At 42.1% G+C, this 13,832-nt stretch overlaps 1 protein-coding gene across 2 annotated transcripts; it reads left to right on the plus strand.

The window, feature by feature from the left end:
- The first annotated feature begins 5,207 nt into the window (after positions 1–5,207).
- Positions 5,208–13,800, plus strand: PMPCB (peptidase, mitochondrial processing subunit beta). Of its 2 annotated transcripts, none has more exons than XM_048068521.2 (13): positions 5,208–5,361; positions 6,925–7,065; positions 7,379–7,465; positions 7,926–8,055; positions 8,519–8,717; positions 9,398–9,477; positions 10,013–10,125; positions 10,784–10,927; positions 11,434–11,597; positions 12,975–13,060; positions 13,138–13,226; positions 13,463–13,538; positions 13,629–13,800. In XM_048068521.2, the coding sequence occupies exons 1-13, from the start codon at positions 5,272–5,274 to the stop codon at positions 13,691–13,693; spliced, it is 1,464 nt and encodes a 487-aa protein (XP_047924478.1). In that variant the 5' UTR covers positions 5,208–5,271; the 3' UTR covers positions 13,694–13,800. The 2 variants fall into 2 exon arrangements, with proteins under 2 accessions (XP_047924478.1, XP_047924479.1); XM_048068522.2 differs by having other exon boundaries at positions 11,437–11,597.
- The last annotated feature ends 32 nt before the right edge of the window (positions 13,801–13,832 follow it).

Consider the following 13,832-nt stretch of genomic DNA (forward strand, 5'->3'; position numbering starts at 1 on the left):
TAGGTGTGATGAATGATACCACCTAGTAGGTGCAGGGCAGCCCTACAGTGCAGAACGATGAATGGGAATTCAAATTCAACTAGCCCATGATGGCATCACGGACCTCAGACAGTCTGTAACATCATGGAGATCAGCTCAGGAGATAAAGCTGGCGAAGAAGCTGGATAGAGCTGTAAAGCTGTATACTTGTATACATTGCTTCCACTGTTAAACCGCAACAGGGAACTGGGGTAGCTAACCAAAACCAGCCTTGGATCAATTACTGTTTGGGGTAAATCTCTAGCTGTGTTTGCTAATGCTTTCTTAAGCGTTACTGAGATTACGGGGATTAGAGATCGAGAAAAGAGTATAAGAGAGGGGATAAAAGAGAAAATTCAGTTATCTGGATATTATGATAGCATGTGACTGTACATTTGTTATGCTATAAGCTGTGAAGAGTAGCATTAACAGCATTTTTGTTAAAAAATGTAGATTTTGAAAAGCTACCTTCCTTCTGCAGTTCCTTCAGATTCTCGCAGCATTGTTACCTGAACGATGTCTGGGCAGAGAAGGAACGAATGACAGAAACATAGAATGGTGGCTATACTGGCTACTTGGCCAGCTGCCGAATTCAAATATTTTCAGTAATTGCATTAATTTCAGTTTTCACTAACTGCATTAATTTCTATTGAATTATACTAAGGATTTGGGTTTCCTTTGAATTACTTTCTGGAGAAAATATTTATTAAAATGACCTTTTCTTAAAATGAGCAAAAAGTTGAAATAAATGTTGGAGTTTTGGGAAGCTGAAATTTAATTAGGTGGAGGATAGTCTATAGGTAATAATGACAAAAATAATCAGCTAGATGCCAGTGAGCAGCTGGCATGAAAACCATACAACATAGTGTCCACAAAGCTTGATTTATACTCTCAAACCAGCTTTAGTCACACACACACACAAAAAGCCTCTCCAAGAAAGTATCATTTCTTCAGCCTGTTTTCAGGCTCGTTTGAATTCTGCTTGCTTGGCTAAGCTAAAGGCAATTCCTGGCAGCAGTATTTCAGCATATTCATTAAGTGCAATACTATATCATTGCTTTAAAAACATAGTGGATTGTAAATAAACAGTGAACATGATGACTCCACAAAAGCAAACACGGCACTAAACAGTCGTTTAGCTGCAGGCAATTTCAATTGTTAATGCTTTTACTGGGTGCTGGTTTCAGCAGTTTTGAAGGTCTTTCTCCCAGCAGTGCTGTTCTGATGCCGGGTTGCTGTTGCCTGGTGCCTGGGGTTGAATCAATCTGTACGTAAGTCAGGGTAGCGCTTCCAGACTACTCCTATAGTAACCCGGTCGTGGCAGTGGGTCTTGCTGACAGGAACTTTCACTTAATTTTGGAAGAAATATTTTATCTATTCAATTGAAATAAAATCCCTTTGATGTGATCATGCTTTGCTCGTATCAAGATAGTCATTCTAGTGCACTGTTAGAGCCGTGCTGGTTTCAAAAGATGGCGTTCAGCCCCTGTGTTGACACATGGTTATGTATGCATCAGGTAGGAATATGCAGATTTCTGATTTACGTCACTTTCACTGCTACTACTTGGATTTCTATTTATTAATTTATTTATTTTTAAGTGGAAATTTTACTCTGTGAGCAACCAGACAGATATATGGGCACTGGAAGCAGCTGAATCTTTTTTTTTTTTTTTTTTTCATATTGGGTATTTGTAACAATCTCCCCAGTGTGGGTTCTAAAACTCTGTGTGAGCTCATAACAGCCTTCTCCTCAGCTGCAGCTTCCTGGCCACTCCTTTTCATGAAACATAGCAATGGCATTATCTCCGTGTACTCTGTGTTGAGTTTGGTTGCTATTGTACAGTAACGAGCTCGGAAACTTCATTTCCTCAGAAAACAAGTTGAAATTGTATAATTCAGACTGTGTTTTACTACAGGCTTTGGTGCAGTTCCTGACCAGTTTGGAGGGTAAAGCCTACTTAAAAAACAAAAGTGCCGTACTGTTTATAAGGAATGCTAATCTGAAATAGCTACTTAGTGTACAATGCAAAGCTCCTCATACTCAGGGTGAAATCTGTAGTCTGGATTTGAAGGAACCAGATTGTCACCCTGAGAATCTCACCTATATCTTCTACCCATTTCGTAAAGCTACATGGCATCCTGAACTGTTCGTATATTATGTTTATGAATGCAGGATAAATTACAAGGACTGTTTATACAGAACTCCCCTCTGCTAATCCCGGCCCTTCTATTTCATTGTTGCTGGAGACTGGATGCAAAAGGGCTATGGAGAAAGGTCTCATTTTCTCCATCTCAAAGCAGCAGAAAATACTGTTTACCTAAACCAGAGGGATATTGTGAGCATTCTTTGTTATAATAGCCTGCTTTTAAATAATCTAATTGTAAAAAGAGATTGTTAAAACAATTTTAAAAAAAGTGTTTTGGAGGAATTTAGAAGATAATGTTTATATATTTATCTCATACTGATAGAGCACCGGTATTTGTTTTATTTTGTTGCATTTTCAGCTGAATAACAACGTTTCTTGAAGTTGCATTGCTGTAATGACCTTTGCTGAATGCTAAATTTTAGATTGCATTTACATATGAGACACTGCTATTTTGTTAAGTAGGAGACATATTATGAGGATAATCAGTTTATCTTAAGCTGTAATTCTATGTCTAGCAAGGATTCAAATTTCTAGGATGGCTAATGGCTTAGTGAAGTCTGGTAAAATGTCTTTGAGATAAATCCCAGCATAATGAGATCAGTTAGATCTAACTGTAAAATGGAAGGGAAGATTAATTTTAACTTTCAAACGCACAGTTTGGTGCTTTGCTTTTTTATTTTACAGCTTGACAGAGAGATATCTGAAATAGGGAGTCCTGGAACTGGATGGATCTTTTGAATATGTATAAACTAAAAAAGGATAAATTAAACTGTTAAAAAAAAATAGCTTCACGTAGGGATAGATTTTCTATTCCTCAGAAACTAATTTGCCTCCAATGTAAATTCTCTGGTGAAAGGCTGTGCCTACACTGCAGATACAAAATGCTTGTGACATAGGTTATGTGGGTACTAAAATAGTAGGGGCAGCAAAACAACAGTAAAAACAAAACAACAGTTTCCACTTTTATTTTTAAATATATTCACTATGCTGTGCTTTTGTTTTTACTATTTTCATGCAGTTCCAGCCCTCGAGATAGAAACTGGACAGGCCCCTCTGCAGAATCAAAGCTTCTGTTTAAGTACACAGCATATGCAGTGGCAGTGAAAACTTTTTGGGCAGTCAGAATATTTTCATTCTCAGCTGCTAAGGGTATAAGAACTTGCCCCCACACAAAAATATTCCAGAAAACAACAAGAACAAAAACCCAGTATATTTAAATACGGTGACTTTTCTGAAATTGTCCCATGTTTTGGAGTCTGATGATGTAGATAATAGTGAATAACCTTTTCAAGCTTTAGCTTCTGAGACAACTCTGGAGCTACTAGCAATTATCACTGTTTTTGTGGTTCCTGGTACTTTTGTCACCTAAAATCTACATTAATATTAACATTTCAGGGGGGAGAGAACACCATTTCTGACAGCTCTTGTGAACTGACCCTGAATAATAGGATCTTGGCAGTTGTAGAAGGTAACTCACACTGAGCAGAAAGATCCTCAGTTCTCACCATATTTGAAGCTCAACATGCGAACAGAGCCCTCGCCAAGACACAGAGTGACTGAGGGCACTAGTCAGCCCCAAGCACTGAGCTCTTTCAGAAACTGGCTGCATATATTAAAAAGACACAGGAGGCACAAAAAGCAGACACTGAAGGAATTGGGAAAAAGCTGATACTACATCTAGAGTCCAAGATCCAGGTGCATTTCTGTTTGTTCAGGTCATCTGCCCACAGCTCAGCTTTCTCTCTCTCTGGAGCAGAGCAAGACAGCAGTAGAAAAGCTCGGTAGTGTCTGTACTGAGGCAGAGTTTGTCACAGGTACTGTGCTGCAGTCTGAGGCAGAGGGGAGATCCTGAGTTTGGAAAATAGTACCAAAAACTAGTGCTTCCCTCATTTTTTGTTGTACAGGTTTTATTTATTTATTTATTTAGAAATAGCATTTTGTTTCCATGTGTGCTGCATTTAACACACAGGGACTCAGACAAATAATGGTATTTCACCTCTCTTCTCCCCTCATTTTTGAGGGAGTATTTGATTAGCCATTAAAAAGCCCTTAACTCCAGCAGAAAAAAAGGTAAAAAAAAAAATAAAAATAAAAATAAAAAATCGAACAGGAAGTGAAGGCTGACAGCATTGCTTTCTGCATGAGTCTGCATGTTTATCTACATCCACACACTCAAAGCATGCCCAAGAATGATCTTTGGCACTGCAGTGAGATTCCCTGTACCAGTAAAGGGCTAAAACATTTCCCAGCCCTCGTTTGGCTCTGGTACCACTCCTGCAAGCTGTGCCCAGCGCTGAGCAGCTGGAGCACACGGGGATTGCCTGCAGGGCTGCTCCCTGCCAGCTGGCCTCGGTGGAGCATCACGTTTACTGGTGCAGATGAAACTGTCCTACTCCTAGCAGTCCAGTCTCTTGGATACGTTCCGTATGTCCAGAATACTTTATAAAACAAATCTTTAGATTATTATCCTGGATATCCCTAGTGAGCTACATTCTGTCTAATGGAAAACGATGGCAACTATTGAAGCGGCCTATCCGAACTCAATCCTGCATGGCAACAGGAGGCTCAGCAAACCTCAGCAGCTGGAAAGCTCTACCCACAGCAGAGCACAAACTGACTATAAAAACACACAGCTTCGTGGGTACTGAAGCTGCTGGCGGTCTCTTAGGAGGAAAACTGACTTTCCTTAATTGTGTTGTTCTGGGAGTATCATTAGAAGAGCTGGGTGGTTGAGACATAGGCATATTTTGTAGCAGTTTACAATTAACCAGCTCTGGAATAATTAGTTTGCTGGCGCTTCCCACCGAAAATAGGAATCGCAGGGGGAGCAGCGCTCCTGAGGAGACCACCAACTCCCCCACTCCCCAGGGCTGCCCCCCTCAGCCGCCGGGACCCCCGTGCGGGCTAGAAAAAGGGCAGATAGGGACGAGGAGACAGTTTTCAATTGTTTTAATCTCTTGATTTATTGAGGGGCAGGGGACAGCCCTAGCGAGGACACGGTCAGACACAGCTGCGAGAGCAGCTGCGCCGCCTGAGGCGAGAGCTGAGGGGAGAGCTGAGGCGAGCCTGCGCAGCTGCCGCCGGAAGCGCCCAGCCGCCCCACAAAATGGCGGCGCCTACAGCTCGCTTAGCGGCACGGCGGCTCTTCCTGCCCTGGCGTCCTCGCCTTTTGCGATCGCCCGGCCCGGGGAACCGGGTAGGCGGTGGGGCAGGGACGGGGGGGAGCCGCGGAGGGCCCAGCACCTCGGTGGCTCTCCGCGCTGGCGCTCAGGAGGCCGCGATGCGGGCGGCGGGGTGGTGGTGGTCGTGCTGGAGGCGGCGCGGTGCACGCTGGGAGTTGTAGTCCCAGCGGGGGGGCGGTGCGTGGCTGCCGCTGAGCATGGCGGGAGCTGTAGTCCCCGCCCGGCTGAGGGGAGGCGGGAGGGGGGCGGCTGCCCCCTCATGGGGACCGGGCACCGTGGGGCGGGGCGGGGCTGCGCAGCCGGGCTGAGGTTCGAGACTCTAATAAATAGATAAATACATAAATAAATAACCCCAAAAGCCGCCATCCCCCCTGAGCAAACAGGTCTGACTCCATACCTGCCCCTGCTTTGAATCACAGAATCATTAGGGTCCAACCCCCCCCCCCACCAATGTCACCCACTAAGCCATGTCCCTAAGCACCACGTCCAACCTCTCCTTGAACACCCCCAGGGGCGGTGACTCCACCACCTCCCTGGGCAACCTGTCCCAGTGCCTGACTGCTCTTTCTGAGAAGAAATGTCTCCTCATTTCCAACCTGAACCTCCCCTGGAGCAACTTGAGGCCATTCCCTCTAGTCCTGTCACTAGTTACCTGTGAGAAGAGGCCGACCCCCAGCTCCCCACAGCTTCCTTTCAGGCAGTTGTACAGAGCAATAAGGTCTGCCCTGAGCCTCCTCTTCCCCAGACACAGCAACCCCAGTTCCCTCAGCAGCTCCTCATAGGAGGTTGGGCTAGAAACCTCCTGAGATCCCTTCCAACCCAAGTTGTCCTGTGGTCCCATAATATGTGAGCTTTGAGATCTAGCCCTTTGGTAGCAGAGTACTGGATGAGTACTGGATTTGGTACTTTTCATGTTTAGGGCAGTCTAACATAGTGAGGGAAATCTTTGATAGGACATTTAAAATAATCCTTTTTTGGAATAGCTTATTGCCTGAAGTACTTATTTGGGTTATATATTTGCATACTTCAATGTTGAAAAAATTCAGTGAAGCTTTTTTTCTTTATAACCCTTTCTTCCCATTTCTTTTTTTATTTTGGATTAATGTGCTTTAACTGCAAGGTTACTATACAAAAGGTGTAAATTTCAAAATGTGGCCTTATGCTGAAAACCAGATGACTGTGGTTTGCAGTCCTTGACATAGTTTCTTGCATTGGATCCCCCTTCATTTTAGAAAACAGGTACCCAAAAAGATTTCAGATGCTAAAGGACATATTAGAGTTGCTGCAGGTTTTCTGCCAGGACATTTGGTTGGAGGGAAGGAGATGCAGTCTACTCCAGTTTCATTGTTTTTTTTTTTTTTTTTTTTTTTTTTGTTTTTGTTGTTTTTTTTTCCTGAAGTCAGTTAATGTATTCTCAAGTGAAGTATTGGCAAATAACTCTGTGTAAAGATTATTTTTGAAATGCATATTTTAAAATAGATTTCTGAACTTATATTTAAGTTCAGGAATACATTTTTAGAAGTGCATCCTAGGATATAACTTACAATGTATACGTGACTGATGCTTTTTTCTTACAGTGTGTACATGTGGGAACAGGCAGGTTCAGAGTTTCCAAGGCAGCAACAGAAGTAGTCTTAAATGTTCCAGAGACTAGGGTGAGTCCTCTGGAAAATGGCTTGCAAGTAGCTTCTGAAGACTCTGGACTTTCAACATGCACAGTAGGTAACTTGTAAGGGGAATGTTTTTTCATAATTTTGTGTATGTTCATTTCCTTGTGGAACTGCGTTGGATTCTGTCAAAGTTTACTAGCAGTTATTCCTAAGTTATAAGATGGGAAATTAAGATTTTCCTAAATGATTTGTGATTCGATTTTTGTGAAGATCATTTTTCTTTTTCCTTGAAAATCTGGGTCTCTTAAGGAAAAAAAACATTTAAAAGTAGGTCTTGAAAATCTAAGTTTAGCTTGTACAGGAAAAACAGCAAAGCTGCATGATTGGCTGATAAAATGATTTCTTTTTTTTCCCCAATGAGGTTGGACTTTGGATTGATGCTGGAAGCAGGTATGAAAATGAGAAGAACAATGGAACTGCTCACTTTCTTGAGCATATGGCTTTCAAGGTGAGTATGAGTATTGGCTTACAAATTTATGATGAATTTCTAAGCTAGTTATCTTTAGAGATCAGTGATGGGAACTTTGTCAGAACTGTCTAAATACAGTTTACAAATCGAGGAGAGAGGGGAAACCAACTCAGACTTGGTTTCAGTTAGAAAATGAAGCTAAATTCGTAGTCGTGTGCAGCTGATACACAATTACATTAGTAACACACCTCTATTTTTAACTTGCTTTTAACATGTAGTTTTCTTAAGACACACAGTCTACCTTTTGCCAGCTTTTTATTTTCATTTGGGAGCATAGTAGGATTTATATTTGACTTTCAACATGGGAGAGATTAGCATGACAGTTTTCATTTCAGAAGACTTTCTTCCTTTTGGCTTTGACTTTTGCAGACAAGCAGTAGTAATTTTTGAGTGGGTGAATTCAAGGGTTTAGTTTGACTTTGTTGTTGTTTTGTTTCAGGGAACAAAAAAGAGATCTCAGTTAGACCTTGAACTAGAAATTGAGAACATGGGAGCTCATCTGAATGCCTATACGTCCAGGGAACAAACAGTGTATTATGCAAAGGCTTTTTCAAAAGATTTACCAAGAGGTAACTGCTTTCATTCATTAGAGAAGTAGCAAAGACCAAAAAATGCTTATCCAGCTCCGGATGAGGCATAAGAGTGATGCTTTTGCAGCCTAACAGTCCCATCTTTCCCGGGCAAAAAGTCCTTTCTTCAACTTCACGGGAATGTGAGGATGCAGATTTGGAAAGGAGTGTGCTAACAGTGAAGTTGATACTTGAAACATTTTTGTCAGCTAGATTTTTTCCCCCTACCCCAGAAATGCCTTTTGGACTTCTCCATTCCTGCAGAGCAAGTGTCTTTTAAAGTAAAGCTGTAGCATTTTAGCATCCTTAAAAAAAAAAAAATCAGATTTTTTTAAAATTCCAAGCTGCAAATCTTACTAGTACCTTTTGGGTCACTTGGGCTTTCGGGTGGGTTTTACTTTTAAAACCAGATTTTTCTGGTAGCTTGAAAATAATTTCTATTCCTGTCTTTATTTTCAATTAGCTGTGGAAATTCTTGCTGACATAATTCAGAACAGCACCCTGGGAGAGGCAGAGATCGAGCGTGAGCGAGGAGTTATACTTCGAGAGATGCAAGAGGTTGAAACCAATTTACAGGAAGTTGTCTTTGATTACCTTCATGCTACGGCCTATCAGAAAACAGCCCTAGGAAGGACGATTTTAGGACCCACAGAAAACATTAAGTATGTCCAAGTTTGTGGCCGTTTTAATTGTGTGGCAACTTTTCTATATTTAAAAGATCCCTCTGAAAATGTGGGGAACAATTTCAGTAGTATTTTTTAACTCTGGAAGGTAGATGAAGTTGTGCTGGACGTAACTGTAAGAATTTCCTATCACTTTAGTTCTCCTTTTACAGGTATCATGGTGTATGTGAATTTCACATAGCTACTGCACATTTTCATTATTTGACATTATTTCTCCTGTTCATTAAAAATGCATCTGACACAAAATTGCAAGTGCTTCTTTTTCACATCATCCAGGTGTTGGCGTTACCAGAAATAAAACTGCGTTCACACTGCTCTTTCAGCAGTTGTTTATACTGGTGCAGACCAGGAGATTACTAAGCATACTGTTTTAAAATTGGCATGGGATCATTAGTGGATCTTATCTCTTACCTGAGTGAGATCACGAGGGAGCAGAGTTGTAATTCTTATTCTTTATCAGGAAGCTGTAAGAGCTTTGAAAGGAAAAATGTGTAAAGTTCCAGTTTCCTGTTTAGGAAGCTGTCTTTATTTTAGCTTTTTGCATCTGTGCATTGGCAGAACTTATAATTATTCTGATACTATATTATTCTGTATTTCTATTTCTTCTTTTAAAAAGAACTGTACTGACATGGCAGTGATGTTTCCTTGACTGTTTCTAGATCCATAAACCGCAATGACTTGGTGGAGTACATAACAACACATTACAAAGGACCCAGAATAGTCCTGGCTGCTGCTGGAGGTTAGTATGAGATATTCACCCTTGATCATGTGAAACTGTTCTTAAAACCATAGTCTTTTAAGTTTCAGGGAGCAACATGCTGAATTGCCCATTGTTCAGTACGTCCTGGATGTTCATTGTTAGCCCTGCATGTTTGGTTTCTGCCTTCATAGCCTTTGAACTTCTGTTCCCTTCTTCCCTCAGTAAAATTTCAGAAACATCCTTAAAACAACAACTAGAAGTGGGTAAGGTCATTGTTCCATGTGGGCATGAAAAGAAGGGCCTGGAAGGAATTCAGTATGGAAAAGGGAGAAGCAAGAAAAGCAGAGAGAAGGAAAATAATTTTGAGGCTTGAAATTGAGAGCAAACAGCTTGATTTGGAGTATGATCCTGATCTTACTCTGCATGACAGGGGTGCTGGGGAAAATCTGAAAGTGTGGCATTAAAGGGGGGGGACCCATAAGTTACTGGTCGGTTGAGTCTTTAAACTGCATAGCAAGTTAAATGAACTGTTCACGGAGTAACATGACAAAGTATGTGAAACGTCTTTGTTCAGGGGTCTGTCACGATGAGCTACTTGACCTAGCCAAATGCCACTTCGGTAACTTGCCGTCTGCTCCAGAAGGAGGGCTGCCACCCCTGCCGCCTTGTAGCTTCACGGGCAGTGAGGTAAGCAGCTCAACGGCTTTTCGAGCTGGCCCTTTATCCCCTGCGAGCACACGCTGCCTGCTGAGGAGAGCTTCTCAGCTGCACACTGAGCAGATTACAAGGCTTCTTGCCCACAGTGAGGGCAACTGGAGTAGCTGCTTTCCAAAGCAGGACTTACCAACTTTTCTTGGGCAAGCCTCCACTCTCCACTGCCACCACTTTCTCTGCCTCATCAGTTCCTGAGGGAATACCTCCCTTACCCCTGCTGCTACTTTCCTTTCGTTGCCTGGCCTGCACTGTGAGAGCATTTCCTCTTACTGGGAGTCACTGATTTAAAGGGTATGGCGGGGAGCCAAGGCGTCTGTGTTCCATTCCCAGCTGGATTCAGATTTTGAAAAGCCATCAACTTTCCTTGCTGCTGTTTGTCATAGAATTCCTTGTAATGCCCTCTTCATGTTTGTGGTGTCAGGCTTCCCGTTTGGCAAGTGCTCTGACATGGCCAGAGCATGGCTAATTAAGGCCAATGGTAAATAAAGCTCCGTGCACTTTAATTTTTGGTTCTTTGCATGCATGCTTTCTGATACAGACGGAGCGGAAATGGCTGTCTCCTGACATTTAACTTGCCGTGTACGTTACCGCGTGCAGGTTGCACTACAGCTGCTTTCGTGTGCTCCCACAGATCCGTATAAGAGACGACAAGATGCCCTTGGCGCACTTGGCGATAGCCGTGGAAGCAGCTGGCTGGGCTGACCCGGATACGATCCCCCTTATGGTAGCAAACACTCTCATAGGTAACTGGGACCGCTCCTTCGGAGGAGGCGTGGTGAGTGAACCTGCAAGCACCTTCCTGGCGTTAACGAGGGTGTCTGCCTGGGGTACTGCCGGTACCGACCCCCTCAGCCGTATCTGAGGGCGTTGCCGTGACTTCGTGGCTCTTTCTGAAGCAGGGTGAGGGAAACCAGCCGGGAGGCTGAAAGACTTTGTTGCCCGAGATCTAAGAAAGTTTTAGGAAGTGATTTTAAATTGCCAAAATAGTGGCGACTCGAGGTCTGCCAGCCCTCGTGGAATGTTTCATACCTGTACGTCATCGGAACACGGGGGTATCAGTAGCTGTCCCTTTCTCAGACCTCTGTGGCTTTATGATCTGGGCTGTTATTTGGAAGCTATTTGGACTACGTGCAAGGGAAGAAATTGTTGAGATGGAGAACTGATAGCTGACTGCATAGCTTCTGCTGGAGCCTGTGATACTGCTGCATGTTCTGTCACATTGAAAACAGGAGACTAGTAAGCTTTCAGAAAATGAACGAAATACGTTTTCTCTTGCTTCAGCAGAACTTATCCAGTAAACTTGCTCAGATTGCCTGCCATGGTAACTTGTGTCATAGTTTCCAGTCCTTCAACACCTGCTACACTGATACCGGGCTGTGGGGCCTCTACATGGTCTGTGAGCCATCAACTATCCAGGACATGGTGCACTTTGTTCAGAGAGAATGGTAAGCAAACAACGGTTTCTCTAAAAAGATTATTTTCCGTGGACAAATAAACTTTTAAAAATAGTAATTATTTAAAGAGCCTATTTCTATTTCTCTGCTTAGGCTTGCCTGGGAAAAATAAACACATCTAGTTCTAAACTTTGACAGTTGAGATGCACAGTCCCAGCAGCCAGTTTCTGTCACCCTTACTTAGAATGAATAATTTAGGGTTTAGGCTTGTTTTATGCCCTAGAAGAATAAGTGCTACTACTACTAACTACAGTTCACATTGCTTTTACAAGGTAAATAGGCAGTGATTTTCTTTTTGTCTCACAAGTGGCAGGAGTTATAAAAATGTGTTAAACCCGTTAGAATGCGATTAAGTCAGCATGCAGTACTCAGGAACTGCATGTTTGACACCTGAAAGTAAATATTTAGAATAATGAATGAGCATAATGAGAGTGCAGTTACCTTTAAATACCATTACTAGTTAACCGTTCTACAGTTACTGGCCCACGTGGCACACCAGGTGGTGGTGGTGTTACACAGAGCTCTAGTGAGTACATGGGAAAATGAAATTATGTCAAGTAGATGAGCTGTTATGTGGAATTCTAAAAATTGGGACTACAGATAATTTCATTAATCTAAGGCCTTAAATCTAATTTGAAAGTGTCCATAGGGGCACTGCTAATACTTGAACTGCAGATGTGATTAGAAACAGACGTGTTATTTAAGGGCATTGACTTGAAGTGGCTGAAATTAAAAGAAAACTTGAAACTGAGGAGTTTCTTTAATCACACAGAGCACTTCTCATATACCATTATTCTGAGATCTCTGTAAAGAACTCTTAGGTAAATATATCATTTTAGCTGTCTGCTTGCTGCAGTTTAGCACCAGGGAAGATGCGAACCATTCTTGTGCTATAATGTGTTAAGATACCTGCTGCATCCCTCTGTCTTCCTAGTGGAGTCTTCTCTACGAGGTGTGATGTTATTTATACAGTTCTCATCTCTTACCAAGCGCCAGGAAGTAACGGCTTGCCTTCTGGGCTAATTACCTCTAATTGCTTGGCTCCCATTATCTTACCAACAGCCATTCTCAAGCTAGCAAGCATGGACTGCACGTGGCTCAAAACATTAATAAAATGAAATGCAGCTCTTCTAAGAGGAAAAACTTGTTTTTAGACTGAGTATTGGTATGCTTCCAGAAAAACCCTCTCCTTATGCTGCTTCTATGAGTCCTGTGGCTTATCTTCATACCAAGAACTCTTATCAACTCTGTCTGTAGAAAAGATGTGCGTGGGTAGGTGTACTCAGTGCCTGTGGCAGAGGTACACAACCATCTCGTGTGCTACACGTTCGCATTATTTAATGCTTTTGGATTTAAACTGTTTTTCAGGATAAGACTTTGCACAAGCATTACAGAAAATGAAGTAGCTCGAGCAAAAAACCTTCTAAAGACAAATATGCTGCTACAACTTGATGGTGAGACCCAGAGAGCTTTTTATTCTTACTTCTTGCTACTCTATGCTTGATAACTGAAGTGGGTTTTCCCGTTTTAGGCTCCACCCCAATCTGTGAAGACATTGGAAGACAAATGCTCTGTTACAAGCGCAGAATCCCAATTCCAGAACTTGAAGCAAGGATTGAAGTAAGTGGCACTCCTCCTGGAGTTCTTTGATTAGGCCCTTACTGTAGTAATTTAACTTCTTAGTTGTTAATTGTTATAGGAAGAAACAGTACAGAGTTTAGACTGTTTCCAAAGGAGAATACTTCAACTGTTCTGTCTCCTGTTCCTCTGGATTATACAAAAGAAATTAAGATCACTGACTTAATACTTTTTTAAGACAGGTTTAGTAACAAAATGTGTCTCTCTAACCCTTTCAGGCTATTGATGCCCAGACTATTAGAGAAGTTTGCACAAAGTACATCTATGATAAGCATCCTGCTGTTGCTGCTGTGGGTATGTTGTCTAAGCTCACCTCCTGCAACTCCTCCACCCCCTTTCTTATCAGTTTAGCATGTGTCATGGTCAACTTTCTTTAAATTCCAGGTCCAATTGAACAACTTCCAGAGTATAACAAAATCTGCAGTGGCATGTATTGGCGTCGTGAGTAGTGAACAAGAACTTCCACTATGTTTGAGCTTTAAGAGAGAGAAAATAAAACAAAACACTGCTTTTGACTTCAAAAATGCATTTGAGAAGATTAAAACTCAAACACCAACCATAGTCCTGTGTATCTGTACAATTAAGGAG

This window comes from Anser cygnoides, chromosome 1 (genome assembly GCF_040182565.1).
Source record: "Anser cygnoides isolate HZ-2024a breed goose chromosome 1, Taihu_goose_T2T_genome, whole genome shotgun sequence".
Classification (NCBI taxonomy): Eukaryota; Metazoa; Chordata; class Aves; order Anseriformes; family Anatidae; genus Anser; species Anser cygnoides.